The sequence below is a fragment of the Semicossyphus pulcher genome, unplaced genomic scaffold (assembly GCF_022749685.1).
Source record: "Semicossyphus pulcher isolate SPU_LCO1_2020_fin unplaced genomic scaffold, fSemPul1.0.p SCAF_27, whole genome shotgun sequence".
NCBI lineage: Eukaryota > Metazoa > Chordata > Actinopteri > Labriformes > Labridae > Semicossyphus > Semicossyphus pulcher.
Genome location: NW_027211701.1, coordinates 715,292 through 740,557, shown reverse-complemented (window position 1 = coordinate 740,557; position 25,266 = coordinate 715,292). Strand labels below are relative to the sequence as shown.

At 43.8% G+C, this 25,266-nt stretch overlaps 1 protein-coding gene and 1 pseudogene across 1 annotated transcript; one reads left to right on the top strand and one right to left on the bottom strand.

The window, feature by feature from the left end:
• Positions 1-2,649: 2,649 nt before the first annotated feature.
• Positions 2,650-20,296, top strand: LOC138604815 (protein NLRC3-like). The gene is made up of 10 exons (XM_069676811.1): positions 2,650-2,838; positions 2,951-3,097; positions 3,199-3,342; positions 3,634-3,712; positions 4,280-4,508; positions 11,138-12,920; positions 13,012-13,185; positions 13,267-13,440; positions 16,034-16,080; positions 16,205-20,296. The coding sequence occupies exons 1-10, from the start codon at positions 2,714-2,716 to the stop codon at positions 16,777-16,779; spliced, it is 3,477 nt and encodes a 1,158-aa protein (XP_069532912.1). The 5' UTR covers positions 2,650-2,713; the 3' UTR covers positions 16,780-20,296.
• Positions 17,804-20,252, bottom strand: LOC138604768 (uncharacterized; annotated as a pseudogene).
• Positions 20,297-25,266: the final 4,970 nt, after the last annotated feature.

The following is a 25,266-nucleotide window of genomic DNA, read 5'->3' as shown; positions in this document are numbered from 1 at the left end:
CATGATACACTCTGCATTAAATCGTGCATTTAATCATCATGAGTCATGCATTAGTTAAGCAGTACTTCAGTATATAAACTGGACCCTTAATGTAAAGTGTTACCTTTGTCAATAAAGATACTTAAAAAAAAGGTTATAAGTTGTACAAGCGCAGTTTGCTCCTCTTCAGCACAAGAGAGGAGTTGACAGGGCGCACACCATCAGCGCTCTAATCTCTATTTACAGATTCTACATAGAAAAGATAAAACAGAGAACCATAAAATAAAATGACAGATGCAGGATGAAACTACAGATGGGCGATCATCATCTGGAAAAACCAGCATAAAGTGTGTCAGTGTGGAGTCAGGCCACCACAGCCTCCAGGACAGCTTCAGTGCTCTTTGTCTGTTTATATAAATGTACTCAATCTTTCTTCATCATACATAAAGATATAATAATAGTTGACTTAACTTGTTTCTTTAAGCAGACATAAATCATCCTTATTTTTTACACAGTGAGAAAGTATCTTATGTAGAATTCTTCTGTTTGGGAGAAAAAAACTTTACTCCACAGAAAGGGGGCGAGGTTATACGGCTCTGAGTACGTGTCTGCTTGACCCCCCCATGTGAACCAGTGTTTACGTTGGCAGCTATTTTAGATTCAGTCTTTAGACAAAGATGTCATTTTCAGCCTTTAGAGTCACTGAAGTGTCACCACTTTAATACCAGAAGATCATCCACACAGTAAAAGAATGATGAGGGCACAGTGTAGCATGGTTAGCTCCACGTTGTGTAGTTTGTTATGTGTGAAAGACGACAGGTGTGCTGAGGGTCTGTTTATTGTGTCCTCAGCCTGCAGGTAATATCAGGTAAAACAATGGTCAGCCACACAGGTCTCGCTTCCAATAACATGCTCCACCTGCCAACCGCCAACAACACTACTCCATACGTGACATAGGTAGAACTCTTTAAAACAATGCATTCCCACTCTGCTGCTAACGCACTTTACATGTTCGACATGAATCCATCCTTTTAGTATCTCCTTCACAAAAAAATATCACCTTCAAATTATAATGTACGCCTTTTATTGACTTTAACTTCAGACAGAAAATCGTTTTTGGCAAACAAAGGAGGCAGTGCCATGTAATAAAATCAATGAATAAAACAGGAAGTTACCCCCCAACGAAGTTGAGATCAAACTTGATCTCTTTGCTCCTTCAGAATAAAAGTCCTCTGCCTCCCTTTTAGTCAAAGGTTAAAATTAAAAGGTTTCCATGTATAATCTAGTGTAACAACATTTCACTGCTACAACAGCGTCTAGGGACACTGGATTACGGTTAGTGGCCCTAAGTGTTCATCCTCGCTGGTGTCTGACTGAAGCAGAGTCGGTGATCGCTCCTTTTAGTGCGGATGAAGCGTCACATGGTAAAACGTTTTTCTGAGCGCGCGCACAGAGCCTGAGGCAGGAAGCCAGAGTTCACGGAGAAAGTTTATACGCACCTTTGTGATACTAGTTATCTGTAACTGCAGCTCGAGGATTCAAACTGGATTTTGAATGTCTGACTGATCACCGCTGACATTTTAGTCCCGTCTCGTCTCGTTCACGAAAACTAAACATACGTGACGTCAGAGTTTTTACGATCAGTTTTATAAACGTGTCGTCGTCTTCATGGGAAAGGGTCGTTGACGAACGTTTATGTCATAATTTTCGTTGACGAAATGAACACTGTTGAAACGTCCTGCTGGCAGCTCCATGTGTGTTCTTTCTCCGGTGGTTGTTTTCGGGTTGAAGCTGCTTTTTAGTTTCACTTTCAGTCTTCGTCTTCAGGCAGGTTTTTCTCTCCATCAGAAGGTACCGTGACCAACAGTTTCTAAGAACAGTACAGATGGTGAAGTGCTGTTGTAGTGTTGGCTTGTATTTCTCATTCACAGACAGGGTTGGAGTACTTTTATGTCACTCAGTTAATGTCGGTCACAGCATTAGAAACAATGAAAGGGTCAAATGATACCTCCGTTGTTCCACTCATGTTACTCTGGCTCTATTGTACTGACTGCTAGCAGAAACAGTTACTTGAAATTGAACATGTAATACATGTATCAAAGATTAAACTCTTGTCATTAACAGCATGATTATGACACTGCACTAATATTCGACTTAGATGAACTGAGTGATAAAGGGTTACAGTGAAATGGAATTTAATTCAGCTGAACGAAGAGGCGAAACTATGGTTGTTAGTTCTGATCAAAGGGGACCACTCACAGGGAAGAGTTGTTTTGTTTGCAGTCGATTTGTTGAACAGTAATTATTCGGCGTTGGTTTTGCATTAATCCTCTTCAGAAAAATGATGGTGCAGAAGCGGAGCTGTCTCAGTGTTAATGTTTACATTTAGCAGAGCAGCCACCGCTATCAACACCAGATCACTCAGCAGGTAATCAGGACACTTTTCAACAAGCACCGCCGGTGATCTCTTCAGAACAGTGAAGTCTGATTTTAGTCTGTGCTAGCGGCTGCAGTACTTTACGACACACACAGCTGACATACAACACTTCACACATGAAGGACAACAACGTCCTCTGGTCCCCACCATGAGCGGCACTTTGTCGTTTCCATCATGTTGTATTTCTTCAGTCCGTTGTCTCTTCTACAAACAGCTGTTTGGAATTTGGCAGGAATGACACTGTGGTAGAGAGCAGTGTGTGTCTCTGTGATGTAAAGCTGGTTGTAATGAACGAGCATGTTGTTGTGTTTGTGTGAAGGTGGGGGCTCTGCTATGAGTCAGCGTGAGGACAGAGAGGAGGGAGCCCCTCCCTCTAAAACCACTCGGTATGGGGAACATGACAGCCAGACCAAAGCTCAGAGGTGAGATGAGGATCTCTAACTGTCCATGACTCTTCTCCATGTCAGAGCTCAGCACTCACATCACTCCACCATCATTATTCACACTCACAGCTCTGTGTGTGTTGTGTTGAAGGCCAGAGCAGCAGCACGGACCAGACTCTGCTGGACCTGGACCTGGACCTGGACCTGGACCTGCTGCCACCTGTGTGTCCTTTAAGAGTGTTCAGTCGATTGGCCGATTCATTGAGTTCAAAGTTGGACATCAGTCTGATGATCAAAAGTAATGATTTATTTCATAGTTTATTTATTGTTTACTATCAGTTTTAAAACATTTCAAAGTTGTTGGCAGAAGCATTTTATCAGTGTTTGTGATTCTTTCAGTGTCAAACATGAGAGAGCAGACTCTGCTGGACCTGGACCTGAACCTGGACCTGAACCTGGACCTGGACCCAGCTGTGTGTCCTTCAAGAGTGACGGGTCGATGTTTCGACCTATTGAGTTCAAAGATCAGTCTGATGATCAAAGGTGAGAAGTTAAACGTTCTTCTGTTGTTCTGTATGAAAACATTAATTTGAACATAACAGTGTTTTCAGTGTGAACCTGAACACTTGTCAGTGTCTGTGTTTCTATCAGGATCCAGCAGCAGTAAACCGTCTTGTCCACATTAATAACTGTACTGAGCATGTAGCTTCATGTGTGTCCTGTGTGTGTCGGAGGATCCAGCAGTGTTTCTAACAGGCTCCACCAGGTAGAATCTCTCACATGTAACACTGTGTGTCATTGTATTATATACAGTATATTATATTTGCTCCACAGAGGTCAGCAGCAGAGGTCGGAGGCTCCCATTGGTCCGTCTGCCCAGCAGCATCAAACACAGCTGGACTCCATATTTATGGTGTGTAAACGAACAAACACAGCGACTACTGAGAATCACAGTTTACTTACAAGGACATTTTTATGTTCCTGAATTGTTTCCTGATGACTGCAAACATCATCTCTGCCTGAATCATGTTCACAGTCAGTGTTTGATGGACTGAAGGAAGCCTTTCTGTACCTCACAGAGTCAGAGGTCAGAGGTCGTGGTGGATGGTGGTCTCACACAGACTTTGGCAGCAGAGAGCAGAGTTCACAGACTGAGTCAGTTTGTGTTTAAACAACAGAAACACTTTGGTTCATGTTCATGACAGTTTGTGGTTTCAGCTTCATTCTAACAAACACATCGTGTCCAAAGTCACTGCAGACTTTTTCTGTGTGAAACCAGAGCAGGATATTTCTCCAACATGAATCTCATCTGATATGAACTTAGTTTCTAGGAGACAGGACCATCCACAGACTGAACACTGAACTACCATCGTGATCCAGTGTCCATGCTGCACTCTGCAGACCAGCAGGCTTTCTGTCTGTCACTGATGATCTGATGTTGACTTCTACAAGTCAAAGTTCACCTCTTGTTCTGTTCCAGCTGCTGGAGGAGAACATCGTCAGTTTTGTGAAGAATGAGCTGAAGAAGATCAAGAGGGGTCTGAGTCCAGATTACCCAGAATGCTTAGAGAGTCAGAGGGAGGATGAGGAGGTGTTGGACAGTGAGGAGGAAGAGCAGAGGAGGAGCAGCAGAGAGGCATTTGTGAAGATCACACTGCACTTCCTGAGGAGAATGAAGCAGGAGGAGCTGGCTGACTGTCTGCAGAGCAGTAAGAGGATTTTAACACATTTAACATGATGGAAAGAGGAAATGGAGGCAACATGGGGGGGGTTACATTTAAAGGGGCTATATGTAAGATTTAACAAATATTCATCAATCAAATATCATTTTTTATTGCCAATGTGTGGAGGGATAGTAGAGGAACTGATAAATCGAGACCTTCCCCAACGTCCTCCGTTGGTCTGAACAACCTGTGGGCTGATTTTTATGTAAAGCACTCGGGAGGGTTTTTACAGGAAACAAGAGGATGTGACGAATCTGCGCGTTCACGAGTACCTCTGCTGAGAGCTCATTCTGCACCGCTACAGTCAGCAGTGTGCAACACGAGACAACGCAGGCCGTGAAAATGAGATGGATCTCCGGGTGCAGCGTTTTCTTCTCTCACAGCCCAATACCTTCATCCCAGCTCTCTGCAGCCGCCCTGCCCCGCCTGGCTAATGTTCGCTGACGCTTGTGATGATTTGCTCGTTAGCCAGCATAATTTGCCGTTTGGTTATGAAGCACAATGTCAGATCCATGCAGTGTAGTTATGTTAGAGCTCGTTGGCTAACCTTAGCATGCTCGCTAACGTTATGACTACCAAAATACTATCTGAGTGTGTACGCCAGTGTTATCTAGCTTGACAAATAACTTTGCTAGCTAACATGACAGACGGTGTTGATTTCGGCAGTAAACAGTAAATTATGTAGCAGAACAAAACAAATGTGTATAACTACTGACTGTTTTCTATTAGCCCATATCAATGCCCTACCTGCCTAGGCTAAGGTTAGCCAGCCAGCTGTAAGCTGCTGGCAACAAGCAACCGTTACCCTGTCTGCTACCACAGACGATTTGCCAGTTAGGTGATGTAGCAAAACACCGTCGAGTAGATAACATCAGCTAACTCACGCAGACTCCCGGAGCTGATCTGGCTGGTAATTGAGTAATTAGCCGTTTGGTTATGAAGCACAATGTCAGATCCATGCAGTGTAGTTATGTTAGAGCCCGTTGGCTAACCTTAGCATGCTCGCTAACGTTATGACTACTGTAGAAGAAATTAATAATCTTCAGGTCCGATTCAGTGGCTGGTTCAGATGAGTTTTATTCACTGCGCAGTGGAGAGAGATCATCACAGCAAGTTGTAGAAAACCTCTCTGACTAGAGTCCGCTCTAGTCAGATTATATATCTTGGGTCACAGTAAACAAAGGGCTAACCAAAAGAGCTATGCTTATTGAAATCGAGCAACAAAGGGCAACACACAACCAAGATGAAGGAAGCTACGGTGTCATTCTCAGAGGGGGGTGTCTGGGGGACCAAACTAACAAGAGGGTTCAAGCTAGCTTCTCGAGGCTCATACAGTGGTCTTAGGTGTGAAGAACTCACAGTCTGATGGCTAAACAAATGTATAGAAGGAAGTTAATCACAGGGGTTCCTTTGGAAACATCAAAACCTTGATTAACACTGATGTGATCGCAGGAAGGAAAAAGAATACACTCTGATGTTGTTCAGCTCTGAAGTTACAATTTGTTGAGACAATTTAACTAAAAGTAGAAAGGTGGAACGAATTGTGAAGAAAACCATAATTATTTAAGATGTTAACAAATACAGAATTAAAGCTATAAATTCTGTTTCCACAATTCCTCCTTTTGTCCTTTATAGGACAACATCAACATCAATAACAGAGATTAGACATAAAATGTGGCACAATTCGTGAAAGGATCTATTGAAAAGTTCATGAAGCGTAAGTGAACAGTTGGATGTGAAATGGGGAAGCACTCATCTTCAGCAGTATGAGTGTGTATTGTACACAAGCTATAGGATGAAGATGATAGTCTCAAGTCCAAATTGTAGAAGCATTTTTTTTTTTGGGGTATTTGGAAAGAAAAAAAAAACATAGTCACAGTTTGAAAATCCCATTCATGACCTTCTCCGGTGCCTTTGATAGACCATTTCAGTGGTTGTAGAGAGGTATGGAGACGTTTGATTCGGATTCTGGTATGGTGGCGGGGTAGCAGAGCTTACACTTGCTTGCAGGGGAAGAATGCAATTGGGCATAAAACTATGTGATGGGAAAGACGATGTGACACAGTCCGAGATGGGAAAACCATTAAAGGGGGAACTATGGGGAAGTAATTGAAGTCTTTGTGGGAAAGGTTTGGTAGATGAGTCCCGTGTCTCCCATATTCCAAGCGCGGGGGACTGCATTAAGTCTTTACAAACTCCTCCTTGTTGGTCAGCAGTGGCTGTTGTTCTGTAGAAGGGGGACTTCCCAGAGCAAGTCTGTCCTCCTGGCCCTTGCCAGTGGTGTCAAGGAGTCACAGGAGCAATACTCATGAGAGTGGTCAGCAGCCGCAACATTGGTGTCCTCTGTGGGCATCCGATCAGTTGAACGCTGGTTGATATCATCATCCTGGGTGGGCACTGGTTCTTTTGCAGTGGTAGGAGGGGATCTACGAAGGTCATCCATCACACTTCAAGACGGTGTCGGTGGTCGCCAGGACTTGGGATGGGCTGTTCCAGCATTGTCTGTAGTCAGCAGGACTTGGGATGTGTCGGTCCACCTGGGCTGTAGAGCTGTATCCCTTCAGTTGCATCATCGGGCTGGATGTTGTAGTTACCACTATCAGCAGGAGAAGCCTCGGGCCGCAATTGTCTGTCGAAGTAGAGCTTAAGAAGAGGAAAACTGCAACTTGCAAAAGTTAATGTCAGTTTTGATCATCAATATCATGGTGGGAAAGCTATGGAAGGTGTGTCAGGAGATATTTGCTGCTCATTAAATGTTCATAGGTGTTCATCCAGTTCTTTCAGTTCTGTCAGTTGTTTCTCATTGTCCTCAAGACAATGGGCAAAGACTTATGTCCGTTAAAATAAAAAGGAAAAAAACAAACAAACATGAACAATCACAGGTTTTAGATGCATAAAATAAATTAAATAATCGAAAGGACAGTTTCAAAACAAAACAACAGCAAAAAAGAACAACATTTTTATAATTAGAACATTTTCTTTAAGATATTAAACAAAAATCCTTGAGAAGGAGGGTGGTCTTTTTGAATGGTCACATTAATTTGTAGTAGATTTTGGAAAGCTGCAAAATTCTGCAAATCTATTTTTATTTATTTTTTTATTTTTTTCAAATTAAGCACAAATGTGCTTCTCATTTATTTAAGCCACCATCCTCCTTTTGCTTGTGTGTCATTTGATATGCCACATGAGCAAAGTGAGGAATAAGAGAATGTGGGGCTACTACGCGGCCGTCGTAGGAGCATCACAAACCCTCAACAAAGGGAAACAAAAGAAACAACAATAATAACAACACTTGGGGAAGGCAGGTTTGTAACACAAGAATAATAACAGTTAAACAATATTCTTTTGTTAAGGTTTGTCTCGAGTGTCTTTCAAGCTGGCTAAAATGCTGGCTGAATTCCTTCCTTCACTTTGCTCAAACCAGGTCATATACCTCAACCAATTAACCTTCTTTATCAACTTACTATTCCTTTCTTTCACTTGCAAAATCTCTCTACGGTCCTTCTAATACAACATTGTCAACTGATCTCACTAATGTGAAACATTCGTTGGTTTCTTTTGTCCATTCAAACCATTCTGGTACATCCGCCACACAATCATTACCAACATTCACATACATATACCATGCTAGGGTGCCCCTATCAGGAATCCATTGTCTACTCTGGCTTTTACCCATTTCAGAAACAAGAACAGCACTAAAACACAGTGAAAGTATCGAAGAAAGAAGGTAAAAAAAAATAAAAAAATATAAAATAAAATAAAATGTGGTCAAATGAAATAAAGGAACTGAAATCGGAAGCAAAAAATAAAATAAAATGAAAGAAATTAGAAAATTAAAACACAGTGTACAATAACAACAAACAAAAATAAAATAAAATAAAATGAAAGAAATTAGAAAATTAAAACACAGTGTACAATAACAACAAACAAAATTTCAGATTTAAATTTTAAATGTAAGAAATTAAATGTGAGGTGGGTTTCTTTTTTAGAGAAAATTTAAACTAGACAAGAATAGAAGGGAAAAAGTTAGAAACCAAAAAAACAAAGCAAAACAATAACATAAAATAAGGAGAAAAATACAGCAAACGACTGAAAACCAATGAGGTTATTGATATGTAAACTAATGTAACAAAAATAATAACATTATGAATGAGGAAGAGATGCAAAATTATGAACCAAAATTTGGACTTGGATGCATAGAGAAAGAAACAAAACCAATCAAACAACAACAACAACAACAACAAAAAACAAAAAACAAAAACAAAACCCCACAATGAGCTTAAAGAACACACACCAAGAGAAAATATCTAGTAGACATTCCAGCCCATGTCATTAACACATAGAATTAGATGCATAAGCAACCACAATTGGCATAAATCACATAATGCAGCATCAATCAAGCCCATACAGTATGTATCAAAACAGCTATCACAAACAAAACATTAATGACAAAAAAAAACACAGCATAGAATGGTAGTGATGGGATACTCCCCATATGCCAAGGAGAATTCACTGACTCACTCAAAACAAAACAAAACAAAACAATAAGCCAAGGCAAAGTGCTGACACATTGAGGGAACAAAGATCAATGAGTCTAGGGTACACACACAACGATGAGACAACAAACAGACGAACAAAACAAGACGAACAAATCCGGTCACAAAAAAATTGTCGTGCGAATTGCGAATTCAGAACGGGAATATTATGATATTTCAGCACCAATTTCAATTCCAGGACAATCAGGCCTCTTCAGAGATACCACACTCTGGAAATCCACTGGGGATAATAGTAACGATAGTCTGGTTACTCCTATTACCTATTATCTTCCTGCTATGGTCAGGCATTACACTATAATAACCTCACACAGCAGGAAATCCCAAACAGGGGAATTGCTCTGTGCAACACAGTTGGTAGAGACTGGTTACTCCTCCAAAGCTATTATACAACCCATGTACCCATGGAGCAGGCTATACGATAGAATAATTTCATACAGAAGAAAGCTCTCAAGCAGGAGAAAATTCTTCTGTATGATACCATAAAAAGCCTCAGTCTGGTTACTGGTACTTTGATTATGGCATAAGGCCAAGTCTGGTTACTGGTCCTTAAATGATTAAACTACCTACTCACAGGCTTTACCACATTGCAATTCTTATAAAGCAAAATTTTCAAAGATGAGGACGGGAAAAATTTGCAATACATATCAAAATACTACCTGCAAGTACATCCATAACCTACATAAAACATAAAGATACAATCACGGAGGACAACAAATTAGGCCTTAAAACTCACCAGAACCACCAGCAGCACAATTTTTTCTTACAAAAACTTCCAAGTAATGCAATTCTTAAATTCAAATTAAATCGCGTTACCTGGGTCTATGGAGGATCCAGAGACAGAACAGAGCAGTGTGAATACCAGCAAAGTGAGGAAATATCCTTTGGATTTGGCGCCGTTTGCTGATATTCAGCATCACTCATCTCAGTCAAAAGATGTCCCATAGCCCAAGGTTTGCGAGTTGCCAACAACGCCATATTGTAGAAGAAATTAATAATCTTCAGGTCCGATTCAGTGGCTGGTTCAGATGAGTTTTATTCACTGCGCAGTGGAGAGAGATCATCACAGCAAGTTGTAGAAAACCTCTCTGACTAGAGTCAGCTCTAGTCAGATTATATATCTTGGGTCACAGGAAACAAAGGGCTAACCAAAAGCGCTATGCTTATTGAAATCGAGCAACAAAGGGCAATACACAACCAAGATGAAGGAAGCTACGGTGTCATTCTCAGAGGGGGGTGTCTGGGGGACCAAACTAACAAGAGGGTTCAAGCTAGCTTCTCGAGGCTCATACAGTGGTCTTAGGTGTGAAGAACTCACAGTCTGATGGCTAAACACATGTATAGAAGGAAGTTAATCACAGGGGTTCCTTTGGAAACATCAAAACCTTGATTAACACTGATGTGATCGCAGGAAGGAAGAAGAATACACTCTGATGTTGTTCAGCTCTGAAGTTACAATTTGTTGAGACAATTTAACTAAAAGTAGAAAGGTGGAACGAATTGTGAAGAAAACCATAATTATTTAAGATGTTAACAAATACAGAATTAAAGCTATAAATTCTGTTTCCACACTACCAAAATACTATCTGAGTGTGTACGTCAGTGTTGTCAAATAACTTTGCTCGCTAACATGAGACTAACTGAGGTATGATGACAAACAGTGTTGATTTTAAACAACACGATGCCGGTCAATGAACACGTCTCGTCAGTGAAATGTAAACGGAGCTGGTGAGTTCCGAGACTGAGCATGCTCAGTTTGGTGCGTCTTCGGCAAAAACCCTGGATGCTCGTTCATGCGTTAAGGGTCCGCGCGAGCGCGTACAAGGTCTGCTGCAGTTCACTCAACGGCCGACCGTGTCGCTACGAATGAGGACTTTCTTCTGCTGTTTATATGATGCACACATTTTATCAGATCTATGAACTGTGAGAAACTGTTCACACCTGATGTGCTGAAGAGATTTCAGAGAGGAGGGAAATAAACACCACCCTGATGTGTTTAAGTTTAAAATCATCAGATTGAAAATAGCTTACATTTATTAATTACATTTCTTGTTCATTCAGGGCCTGTTGCTCCAGTTTGTCAGCGTAAACTGAAGTCTAACCTGAAGCAGAAGTTCCAGTGTGTGTTTGAGGGGATCGCTAAAGCAGGAAACCCAACCCTTCTGAATCAGATCTACACAGAGCTCTACATCACAGAGGGAGGGACTGGAGAGGTCAATGATGAACATGAGGTCAGACAGATTGAATCAGCATCCAGGAAACCACACAGACCAGAAACAACCATCAGACAAGAAGACATCTTTAAAGCCTCACCTGGAAGAGATGGACCAATCAGAACAGTGATGACAAAGGGAGTGGCTGGCATTGGGAAAACTGTCTTAACACAGAAGTTCACTCTGGACTGGGCTGAAGACAAAGCCAACCAGGACATACAGTTCATGTTTCCCTTCACCTTCAGAGAGCTGAATGTGCTGAAAGAGAAGAAGTTCAGCTTGGTGGAACTTGTTCATCACTTCTTCACTGAAACCAAAGAAGCAGGAATCTGCAGGTTTGAAGAGTTCCAGGTTGTGTTCATCTTTGACGGTCTGGATGAGTGTCGACTTCCTCTGGACTTCCACAACAATGAGATCCTGACTGATGTCACAGAGTCCAGCTCAGTGGATGTGCTGCTGACAAACCTCTTCAGGGGGAAACTGCTTCCCTCTGCTCGCCTCTGGATAACCACACGACCTGCAGCAGCCAATCAGATCCCTCCTGAGTGTGTCGACATGGTGACAGAGGTCAGAGGGTTCACTGACCCTCAGAAGGAGGAGTACTTCAGGAAGAGATTCAGAGATGAGGAGCAGGCCAGCAGAATCCTCTCCCACATCAAGACATCCCGAAGCCTCCACATCATGTGCCACATCCCAGTCTTCTGCTGGATCACTGCTACAGTTCTGGAGGATGTGTTGAAGACCAGAGAGGGAGGACAGCTGCCCAAGACCCTGACTGAGATGTACATCCACTTCCTGGTGGTTCAGTCCAAACTGAAGAACATCAAGTATGATGGAGGAGCTGAGACAGATCCACACTGGAGTCCAGAGAGCAGGAAGATGATCGAGTCTCTGGGAAAACTGGCTTTTGAGCAGCTGCAGAAAGGAAACCTGATCTTCTATGAGTCAGACCTGACAGAGTGTGGCATCGATATCAGAGCAGCCTCAGTGTACTCAGGAGTGTTCACACAGGTCTTTAAAGAGGAGAGAGGACTGTACCAGGACACGGTGTTCTGCTTCGTCCATCTGAGCGTTCAGGAGTTTCTGGCTGCTCTTCATGTCCATCTGAAGTTCATCAACTCTGGTGTCAATCTGATGTCAGAAGAACAAAGAATTCATCATGAATCTGCAGAGACACACTTCTGTCAGAGTGCTGTTGATAAGGCCTTACAGAGTCCAAATGGACACCTGGACTTGTTCCTCCGCTTCCTCCTCGGGGTTTCACTAGAGACCAACCAGACTCTCCTGCGAGGTCTGCTGACACAGACAGGAAGTAGCTCACAGACCAATCAAGAAACAGTCGAGTACATCAAGACAAAGATCAGTGAGAATCTCTCCACAGAGAAAAGCATCAATCTGTTCCACTGTCTGAATGAACTGAATGATCGCTCTCTAGTGGAGCAGATCCAACAGTCCCTGAGATCAGGACGTCTCTCCACAGATGAACTGTCTCCTGCTCAGTGGTCAGCTCTGGTCTTCATCTTACTGTCATCAGAAAAAGATCTGGACGTGTTTGACCTGAAGAAGTACTCTGCTTCAGAGGAGGCTCTTCTGAGGCTGCTGCCAGTGGTCAAGGCCTCCAACAAAGCTCGGTAGGTACACACCTAACGATACAAGTTTAAAGAAGCTGTTCTTTATTCAGAAAAAGCAAACATTGTATGTGATCTGTTGATTCTTCTTCAGACTGAGCAGCTGTAACCTCTCAGAGAGAAGCTGTGGAGCTCTGTCCTCAGTCCTCAGCTCCCAGTCCTCTAGTCTGAGAGAGCTGGACCTGAGCAACAACAACCTGCAGGACTCAGGAGTGAAGCTGCTGTCTGAGGGACTGCAGAGTGAACACTGTACACTGGAAACTCTCAGGTCAGTATGAGGCTTATAGATAACCTTAAAAATGGTCCAAAATCGGTAAGATTTTTTTTAATTACGTGATTTTATTTCCAGCCTGTCAGGCTGTCTGATCACAGAGGAAGGCTCTGCCTCTCTGGCCTCAGCTCTGAACTCTAACCCCTCCCATCTGAGAGAGCTTGACCTGAACTACAATCATCCAGGAGAACAAGGCGTGAAGCTGTTGTCTGCCAGGCTGGGGGATCCACACTGGAGACTGGACACGCTCAGGTATGGACAGACAACAAGGGTTCAGACACTGCAGGAGCCTCCAAATGATGTGTTGTTCAAGTTCACACTTAAAAAGAGTTCGGTCCACGCAGATTCAAAAGAACTAGTTCACGTTCATTTATTAGTTTTTCTTATCTGCACCGAGCTCCCTCTCAGTAGTAGTGATGATCAGTTTTGGATGTGGCGCCCCACACCTCAAAAGGTATAATATCAGTTATTCTGATAACTCAGAATCATTTTTGATATTTCGCATACCAACACAGATCACATATATATTGAAGAAAGATCGAGCTTACTACAAGTGTGAGGATGACGATATTGTGGAGCCTTAGACCCCAGTAGGGGCGTCGGGGGGGATTCACCCTGATTGTATGAACACAATAATCATTGAAAACTTTAAAAAGTGTAACTCCGCCGCCTCCAGTGAACTACGCTCACGTTGCAAATTGATCCGTTCATTTCCCCGCTCACCAAAAATCTAACAGTGCCTCTGCTGTGGTAACTCATCATGAAGTTCTTACTGTCCAAAAGGTTCCAAAATGGAGGACTGTCGCCATGACAACCTTTGATGTCTCATGAATGACTGTGTTCAGATGCAGCCTTTGTGAAATAAACTATGAAAAGCAAACATTTATACTGGACATGAAAGATTGCTCTTGACTTTGGAAATAATATAAATAACGTGAGCTTTTTTCAACTTTTCTTTTAATCAAAAGTATCAATGAAACCACTTTTCTTTAAACCGTAAGATACTGTTACCCAGATTGTTTTACTGCACATTAAAATCAAAAGAGAAATGTTGCTCATCGAGGAACAAAAAAGCCTTTTCTTCCTGGAGCTCACGACTGCTTGAACTGCACTGACCAGACTCTATTTAAAGATGAGCACATTGGACATTTTCAATAAGCCATGGATGACTGAAGGAGTCCGACTGCTGCTTTACAGCCTCAACACGGGTTTCAGGTCCGGCAATACTGAACAGTTCAGAGTGGCCACATGAAGAGGGGCCTCAGAGATGCCAAAGCTGCTTACAAGCAAAGGACTGAGAGCCACTCTGACATGTCATGACCCCTGCTCCAGCTGCTGAGGTCACACGCTCACTGTGTAACATCAATGTACAGAAAGCAGCTGGTCCGGATGGTGTTCCAGGTCGGGTTCTGTGCTGCTGAGCTAATTGATGTATTCACAAACATTTCAACCATCTCTGGCCCGTGCTCTGTCTCCACATGTTTAAAGACTGCCACAGTAGTGCCAGTTCCAAAGCACACATCAATAACCTGCCTAAATGACGACAGGCCAATAGCATTGACACCTGTTATCAAGAAGTGCCTGCAGAGACTGCTTCTGAAGCACACCACACTGTACTGCTCCATTTAGAACAATGAGGAGCATATTCACAGCTGCTGTTTGTAGACTACAGTCTTGCATTTAATAACATCTTCCCCAGCAAACTGCTGTCCGAGCTGTCTGATCGAGGCTTCAACAACAACATCTGCCTTTGGATAAAGGCCTTCTCCACAGACCGGCTGCAGGCAGTCAGGATGGGCACAGGAGCTCCACAAGGCTGTGTGCTGAGCCCCTTCCTATACTCTCTGTGTACTGAACACTGTGCACCAACCCATCACATGAACACAATCATAAAATCTGCTGATGACACGACAGTGGTGGGCGATGAGTCTGCTTACAGAGCGGAGGTACAAAGGCTGACAGAGTGGTGTGCAGAGAATAACCTGGCAAAAGAACTGAAAGAACTGATTATTGACTTCAAGTGGAAGCAGGACGACCACCTACCACTGCACATACATGGAGAGACAGTGGAGAGAGTTTCCTGGGCACTTCTCACACGATCTCACACGATCCGTCAACAAACACTCTGGTTAAAAAGGCACAGCAGCGGCTCTACTTCCTGAGAACACTCAAGAAGGTCAACCTGTCACAACAGCTGCTGGTGTCCTTCTACCACGGCTCCATTGAGAGCATACTGACACATGGGATCCTGGTGTGGTACGACAGCAGCTCTGTGGCTGACAGGAAGGCCCTGCAGAAGATCATCAACACAGCCCAGAAAAAATCACAAACACTCGCTTGTCTGCCCTGGATGACATCTACACCTCTCGTTGTCTACAGAAGACATCCTGAAAGACCCGTCTCACCCCGCCCATCACCTGTTTGACCCCCTGCCCTCAGGGAAGAGCTGCAGATCAATCAAAGCACGCACCAACAGACTCATGAACAGTTTGTACCCTAAAGCCGTCACCACACTGAACACAGCACTAAAGGCCTCATAGACAAACCATTGTACAACACTGTGACTTCAGAATCTCAGAGTGCAATATCCCTGTGTCTGCGACACTGTGTACGGTTTGTGAAGCTGTACATCGTATGACACTTAAAACATAAATGACACAATATAAACGTGTGTGTGAACATTTAATCTACTATGTGGAGATCACGTCGTCGTCTTCTTCTCCTCTCAGATAAAGTGACAGACTGATGCAGACAGTTGACTCAGATGATTTTCAGCCTGTTTCTCTGTCACAGTGACAAACTGAGGAACTCAGGAAAATCATTGTGACTGTGTTTCTTCCTCCAGGGTGGACCATGGTGGAGAGCAGTGGTTAAAGCCTGGTCTGAAGAAGTGTAAGTGTGGAATCAGTTTGACTCATGATGACCAAACAGCAGACTGTCAGGTAACAAAGAATAAACCCTTCAGGTGTGTCTGATGATAAACTGCTGCTGTGTTGTGTCTTTCTCTCTCCATCAGATTTCTGTGAACTCACTCTGGACTCAAACACGGCAAACAAAAAACTCAAACTGTCTGACAACAACAGGAAGGTGACAGGTGTGATCGAAGATCAGTCATATCCTGATCATCCAGACAGATTTGAATACAGGTCTCAGCTGCTGTGTAGAGATCGTTTGACTGGTCGCTGTTACTGGGAGGTCGAGTGGAGAGGAAAGGTTGATATATCAGTGAGTTACAGAGGAGTCAGGAGGAAAGGAGTGAGTTATGGCTGTTTGTTTGGACATAATGATCAGTCCTGGAGTCTGATCTGCTCTGATGGTGGTTACTCTGTCTGGCACAATAGCAGAGAAACAGACCTCCCTCTCTCCTCCTCCTCTGTCTCTGGTAGAGTAGCAGTGTATGTGGACTGTCCTGCTGGCACTCTGTCCTTCTACACAGTCTCCTCTGACACACTGAGCCACCTCCACACCTTCAACACCACCTTCACTGAACCTCTTTATCCTGGGTTTGGGTTTATGCTCAGGTCGCCTGGTTCCTCAGTGTCTCTGTGCTCTCTGCAGGAGGGAGAGTCTCCTTTCAGTCCTGTGGTCTAAATGTTGGTGGACGAGGCTTCACTTTGGTTCATATTTGGCTGATTGTGTTTTTAATGTCAGACATGTTATCCACTGAACAATCCTGAAACAAAGAGGAAGTAACTCTGATGAACTGCTAAATTAAAAGCTCACCAAATAAAACACAATGACCTTATTTACAGATGTAATGTTTACTCTGTGGGTGGGAATCTTTGGGTGTCTCACAATTCTTGGGGTCACGATTCGATTTAGAATCAATTTTTGATTCAAAACAATTCTTCAATCAAAATTGAGTTTACAATTTTTATAATTTTACAATTTCATTTAGCAAACGCTTTTGTCCAAAGCGACGTACATCTGAGAGTTAATACAACACAAGCAACGATCAAGACAGGAGGGGGCGGAGTCAGGAAGAGCCAACGAACAGCTTCAAGTGCGACCGAACACTGGTGCTGACAGGCAGTGTGTAGGGCTATTTTTCTTTTCTTTTTTCTTTTCTTTTTTATAATTATGACGCCCAGGCTCCGGGCCGACTCAGTGGGTCTGAGGTCAGCTTGTCCGAGCTGGATGTTGATCTGTGGTTGCATAGAGGGACTGGCTGGGATGACAAGGAGCTCAGTCTTGGATAGGTTGAGCTGAAGATGGTGTTCTTTCATCCATTTAGAGACATCAGCAAGGCATGACGAGATTCGGCAGACAGTGCCGAGACTGTGTAGTCATCTGGTAGGAATGACAGGAAGAGCTGGGTATCGTCCGCATAGCAATGGTATGAGAAACCATGGGAGCGGATGATTGCACCAAGTGAGGTGGTATATATTGAAAAGAGAAGGGGACCGAGCACTGACCCTTGAGGCACCCCTGTGGATAAGCTGTGGGGTTTGGACACTTCTCCTTTCCAAGATACTCTAACAGATCTCCCTGAGAGGTAGGACATGAACCAGAGGAGGGCAGATCCTGAGGGAGTGGAGAGGAGGATTTGGTGGTTCACTGTGTCAAAGACAGCTGACAGATCTAGCAGCGATGGCAAGCAACTGGTCTCTAGTTTTCAACCTGGTTTGGTCTGAGGGTGGGTTTTTTTGAGCAGTGAGGTGACCTGAGCTTGCTTGAATGCAGTGGGGAACACACCCGTTGACAGTGAAGAGTTGATAATGTGCGTGACTGCAGGATTAAGTGTTGGGGAAATGGTCTGTAGGAGGTTTGATGGTATTGGGTCCAGTGGACAGGTAGTAGGCCGCGAGTCCAGCAGAAGCTTGGAGACTTCATCCTCAGTCAGGGGGGAGAATGAGGTGAGTGAGGCGCTATTAGCTGGTGGCTGCAGGCTGAGTTGGTCAGGTTCAGAGAACTGCTTTCTGATGGTCAAAACCTTATTTGAAAAGAATGTGGTGAGCATATCTGGAGTGAGCAGAGTGGAGGCTGGGGGAGGTGGTGGATAGAGGAGTGTTAAATGATGAGTTTTAAAAATAAGTGGTCTTAGAAGTTTTTTAAACCTTGTTTAAAAGTTGTTGATGGTAGTCACTGAGGTCAGTGGACTCTCTGGATTTACGCCACTTTCTCTCTGCTGCCCTGAGCCCTGCCCTTTGCTCTCTGATGACCTCAGTGAGCCATGGACTAGAGGGGGTGTTACAAGCTGGTTTGGACACTAGAGGGCAGAGTTTGTTTAGAGAGGAGGCTCGTGAGGAGCAGAGTGTGTCTTTAGCCTCATTTACACAGAGTATGGGGAATTCCTTATGAGGAGGCATGGCAGCCAAGACCTCATTAGAAAACTGGGTTGGTGTAAGGGATCGGATGTTTCGGCGGTATGAGACCATTTGTGGAGGAGTTTGGAGGAGTTCCGGTGTAGAGACGGTGAATTGGATGAAGTAGTGATCTGACAGATGTAGGGGGGCGGTTCCAAGTAAAAATGAGATCCAGAGTATTACCTGCCTCGTGTGGGAGGGGGAGGGACCTGTTTGAGGTCGAAAGAGGACAGAAGAGACAGGAAGTCTGTTGCCTGGGCTTTGTCCATGTAAACGTCTCCAATGACAATAAGTGGCGTGTCATCGTCAGGTATGTCTGAGAGTAACATGTCCAGTTCCTCAACAAAGTTGTCCAGATGGTATCCTGGTGGGCCGTATATGACGATAACATTAACTTCGATGGGAGCAGTAATCATGACTGCATGGTATTCAGATGATGAGTGGTTGCTTAGCGGGGTGAGCTAACTGAATTTCCAGGTTTTGGAAATGAGGACACCTGGACCACCTCCACGTCCAACAGAGCGGGGTGTGTGTGAGAACACTGTGTCTACAGAGAGTGCAGTTGGTGTGGCAGTGTTTTCTGGACGGATCCAGGTTTCAGTCAGGGCAGGTACCTGAATATCTGACAGCTTTGTAAGTGCTTGGATAAATTCAGGACAGGAATTTGTTTGTAGCACATGTTGCCTTAGGTAGGCAACAAAGAAAATGGAGGAAAGGGCCTTACCAGCCGGTGACTTAGCTCGGTGGACTCGTGCAGGTAGACTTGCTGGTCTTTTCCCAATTTGGGCCAACGCTACAGTTTAGCTTGTGTGTTTAAATACCAGGAAGTGCTGCAGTTGAACCCGGAAGTCCCACGGCTGAACCTCCCCTTTTTGATTTCACAACAGCAAGCAATAGAGGGTGTGACTCGCATCAGCTGACCTCACCTATTTATGCTCAGAGAGTGAAACTCAACAACGACCAATTCCAATATCAATTCAAAGCAGTTTTGTCTTACCTAAGCTGCCTGCAGAAACCTTCCTATCATCAAGATCAGAGATTGTTCTCAGATTTTTAAATTAGTACAATCTTCAGGAGCTACTCAAGCTAATAAAGGTGGTGCGGCAAATAATGGCATGAAAGCCCAAAATAATATAATTTTCATTTTTTGAAAGAGTTATCAACTGATTACAACTCGTGCTGCGTGTGTGCTAAAAGGTCTGCAGCACGTCGGCTCTGTGAACAGTCCGTTTACGTAGCCACGGCATTAACGTGCACCAGAACGAGGTGCCGCTGATGACGAGAATACACACAGTTATAGCCACCTCGTGTAACTGCCTGTTTGCCCCGATCATCCCGCAGGCACATCTGTGACAGAAGTTTACAGTTTACAGGCAGGTGACACAGCGGTGTTCCCTCCTGTCTTGATCGTTGCTTGTGTTGTATTAACTCTGACACAGTACAGCTTTTATATTCATTTTGTCTTTGTATTAAAGCAAAGACAGTGCCAACGATGGAGAAGTCTCCAGGGAGTTCCATGTGAGGTTTATTGAAACGTGTTGAAATGTAACTGTGCTTTATACACATTCATTTTATAGATTTTTTGGTGGATCTGTATTTAACAGGTTTTATTTTCTGTTTCTATTTTCAGCCTAAGCCTACTGCCATATTTTCTGGTGTGTTTTTGAGATTTTGTTATTTTATAGTTTTTTTTTATTGAAGCCATTCTGTCTAAAGGCTAACCGTACAGCTCATGCACAGTTACCTAAGAGAACCCATGTAGCTTCTGCACTCTGTTAACAATAAAACTAAGGCTACTAGAACCCCAAAGTAATTGTTTCTTGTGTGGCATCTAATTCCACAGGCAACATAAATAAAGTCAGAGAACAAATAAACATCTTTGTTCATCACACACACTAACCCTTATATACACACTTTGATTTTAATTACAACTACGATTAAATCGCTCTTTTACAGTTTAATAATGTGAAGATACATAACAAACATATATATATACAAACATAAGGCACCGCACGCGAGTACACTTCCAGATTGCCAAAAAAAAATACACTTCCTGCTTGCCTGGCAACATCAGTACAACACGAAGCGGCATGGGACCTCCTTGTGTGGGCTGTGGTGTAAAAAGGCCCATAGAGGATGGATATGATTATTGTGTGCTCTGTTTAGGAGTCGCCCATGCATTAACAGTCAGGGACAACACATCCTCGTGGGTTGTTTCAGTATGCCAGTAAGACAAAGAGAGGCCCGTTGCCATTTGGTAAACGGCCGCCAGCTCCTGCTCTAAGACCACAGTCGGCTAAGCGCCCCAGGGAACAGCAGGCAAGGATGCCCCCTCGCCCTTCACTATTGAGGTAGACCAATGGGGGGGTCAGATAGCTGTGTCACACGAGTAGGGATGGCTATCGTTAAGATTTAATGGTATTACTACTCTTATCGAACCTGCTTAACGATCCGGTACTTTAACGGTATTCTTATCGGTTCTTTTTGTTATTTTTTAAGAGAAAAAAACAAAAGAAATTAAGAACAAAATTAAGATTCCTTTATTTTCTGAAATGTAAAATAAATAATTATTCACAGCAAAAGAAACAGCAATGTTCAGAACAAATCACTATTATAAGGTGCTTTTTTCGACAGCAGGAACCAGGGTCTAAATTTAGTTCCAGGGTAGCTGACTTACCCCCTGAAAAGTCCCTGCTCAGCGGGTACGACTTTCCTAAGGTCCAGGAACTTTCAGGGCGGGGCCTGCAGTACTGATCGTTTCTGATTGGTCAAGTACTCACAGCCTTTTATTTCGCCCACTGGGGCTGCATGATGTTGGAAATAACTAAATCTTTGTTTGTTCTGCGATATTTATTGCAATATTAACAAAATACAGGAATGAATGCAGTGTGTTTTCTCAGATTAATGCAGTGCATTTTTAGGTCCATATAAACATGTTTCCTTATAAAAATAAACACAAGTACACCTGTGGGCTGCTGTTGTTATTTATACGGTATGTCATCAATCGTTTCTGATGGGGTTCCAACGTTAGTTTAATCAGCGTGATCTGCACCGCGACAGTAACTTTATGGAAAGAAAACTAACATCTCCTACCTCCTCGGCACACACAGCCTCACGCCTTGTGTGTGCTGCGGATGTAAAATGAAATTGTAACATTGTAACTTGTAACTACTAAAAGTAAGCAGTCCGCAGCACATCCGCTCTGTGAACTGTCCAGTCATGTAACCGAAGCACTAACCAGCACCGGGGCGAAACGGACGGTTCATGGAGCAGACGTGCTGCTTTTGATGGTTACACTGGCAGCACACACACACGGGAGGTTGTGTGTGCCAACAGGAAGTAGGAGACGCAAGCTTTGTGCTCAATCCATTTGCACTGCAATAAAGATCAAAGATCAAACACAGCTCAAGTTGAATCTCCTCCATGCTAACAGGCTGACTGTAGTGTTGCACAAATGATGATACCTTCTTCTTCTTTGAGTTTTAATGGCGAACCAGCTTAAAGGCGCATTACCGCCACCTACTGGACTGGCGGTGTAGTTCAGTTATTTTTACTGCTTCTTCATAAGTCGTCGGCCTGACGTGCATAATCTTCCCGGGACTTTAGGCCGCTGTGAAAATGCGGACAACACTGGGCCACAGGAACCAGTTAGTTCTTAGTGAAGAGAAGTTCTTGGAACTTTGGGTCAAACCGCACCTATAGACTCCAATGTTGTGATGATGAAAATACAAAAGTGTTTCGGTGCTCATCCCTACACCCGAGCCTCAGGCAACTACTAGTAAGCCTCCCACTCCTGCTGAAGGAGGGATGTGAGGCAGAACTGATAGCGGACTTGCAACAGGTCTCCTCACTTCTCCCTAAAAAAAGTGCCAGGATACTAAACTACCTCAACGATTGGTTGGTGTGCACTCGGACAGAGGAGCAGTGCCATCACCATGTACCAGTGTTGTTGACACACATGCGGCGTGTGGGGCTGCGCTTCAACAAAGAAAAATGCAGACTACAGTCCGCACAGGCCACCCAGTTTCTGGGCATGTGGCTGGATGCCAGGGCTGGGCTGGTAACACTGACTCAGGAGAGGCAGGAATCTCTCGGGGTCTGCCTCTCATTTCTGGCTAGGCGACATCAGTACAAGCGGTGCCACTGGCTCTCCTTCATATGCACCTGGCACAGAGGCGTGTGTGGCACCTGGGGCTATGCAGACAGAGACACCTCCCCCTCTCTCTCCGCGGCGCTCAGTCCTGCCTCCAAAGCCCTCCCCGCAGAGGAGGAGGCTGTAATTTTTAATTGGATGGTTTTCATTTTTATTTGTTGTTGGGTATTTTAACAGTGTGATATAATAAGTTTGTACTTATACTTCTTTGACTGCTGAAAATGTTTCTTAACGTTGCTTTCATGAAAAAGTTATTTCATTTTACAGCTTTGAAAAGGCTGACTAGAGAGAAGCATTAAAATATACATACACTGAACAAAAATATAAACACAACACATTTTTCATGAGCTGAACTCAAAGATCGAAGACTTTTTCTATGAACACAGAAGTTCTCTCTAAATCTGTGTTAGTGAGCACTTCTCCTGTGCCGAGATAATCCATCCACCTCACAGGTGTGGCAGATCAAGATGCTGATTGGACAGCATGATTAGTGCACAGGTGCAGAAAAACAAAAAGCTCCGGCACTCACAGGATCAAGTAACACTGACTTTAATGTCATTTCATTTTCTGCCGTGCAGCCGAAACGATACTTTGTAACTTATTTTGGAGTGCGCGCTGCCACTGCTGTATCTAGTGCACAGGTGTGCCTTAGGCTGGCCACAATAAAAGGCCACTCTAAAATGTGCAGTTTCACTGTATTGGGGGGGTCCGGGGGGGTCAGAAAACCAGGCAGTGTCTGGTGTGACCACCATTTGCCTCACGCAGTGCAACACATCTCCTTCACATAGAGTTGATCAGGTTGTTGATTGTGGCCTGTGGATGTTGGTCCACTCCTCTTCAATGGCTGCCAAGCTGCTGGATGTTGGCAGTACCATCATCCCAGGGCACGCACCTTCATAGAGCGTGCCCTGGGATGATGAAGACCAGGTTCCAGGCCATCTTCCTGCAAGCGCTGGAGGTGCACCACACTTTTGTACACATGTAATCACTCAGCTGGATTTTAAAGAATATTGAAGAGGAATAAATCAAATTTTTTCGCCATCATGGCCCTGGAGGATGGGCCTGAGGAGGATGAGGGGGAGAATGGTTTGGAGGCAGTCACTGGGTCACCCTGGCGGGACCAACTGTCGGACCTGGAGGAGGTTCTTCCTGACCATGACTACGTTTAAGAGGCGAGTTAAAGAACTGTGAAGCAGTGATCCTTGTACAACAGTTTTGCCTGTTGAAATGTTTTTAGTGAGATTTTCAAAATTTGTCAAAATAAGGTTGTGAAGGGGTATGCTGTACAAACTGTCTTTAATTGTTGTCTTTCTGAAAACATCTCGGTGACATGGCCGCCGTCGACTGAGTCAGCCCTGCAAACCCAGTCGATGGTCGATGCGGTGGACAGTGGAGATGTATCCCTTTACACACTGTGGAGACCACCCCTGATAATTGGAAAGAAACCTGGGTCTTTATTGTGGCAGCCCATCCAGCTGCAGCAGCAGCACCACCAGGGACTCCCTGCTCCGCGGAAATACACTTTGTCATGTAATATATGTTGTAAATAGTTTTTTCATTTGTAAATAAATCTTACATAAATAAAATACACAATGTAATTAGCAATCAATTTATTAAATGTTGATGATAATTTAATATTTTGGGACCATTCTCTCAAGTAAAGAGAAGAGTGTCTCCATCCTGTCCCTGCTCTCTCTGCTGCTTCATGTCCTCTCTCATCAGCGCGAGAAAGTCTTCCTCTCTATCCCTCTTTCTCTTCCAGTTGGCCTGCCTCCTCCTCCTCTTCCTCCTCCTGGTTACCCACTGCTGCACTTGGCCCTGATTTGTCCTCACGGATGGAGGCAATTAGGACAGGGGGGCTGATGGAAGGCCGCTGTCCTAACACCTCATCCATGAGGACAAACCAGGGCCAGGTAGCAGCAGTGGGCTTCCCACTCACGCCCTCTCCTGACCCTGGACACTTGCAATCCTAAAGCAGAGGAAATTAAGTTAATCATGGCGGTGAACAACGGAGGCAAAACAAATGTCAGTATTTATTAACTTGCTCTATTAAAAGAAACACACTTATTTTAATTTAAAATCACAGGTACATATATTTTAAGGTTGTCTGCATGGGTGTCACCTCGCCCAGCAGGCCCATTCTGTCAAGAATTGTCCCGTTCACAGAGAAACGGTCAAAACATTTTAACACTGGGATGGAAGCACAGGAAGGTTGGACAATGTTACACAGCAGCTCAGACACAAATCTCCCATCTCCAAGAAATCATGTTCTTCTATGACATATTTAAGGTTAAAAGAAACAAACAAAAAAAGAAAGGTGACAGCTTAATCCCAGTGACAGTACAGCCAAGAAAACTACAACGAAGACAAAAGGTACTGCCCCATCTACTTGTTGTCTTATTATTATGCGCTATGTGTAGGGTGGGCGATGGGTATTTTAACTGTAACTTTAAATTCAAGTCAAATATATTAAAAATAGTCTTTTGTTGTTCACCTCCAAGCCGACGAATTTAAAAAGCCCATCATATTCGGCCCTCAGGTTAATGAACTGGCCTGTCTGCTCCTTGGTCCCTAACACAAAAAGAAATGTGAGATTACATTTTGCTTTATACCACCATA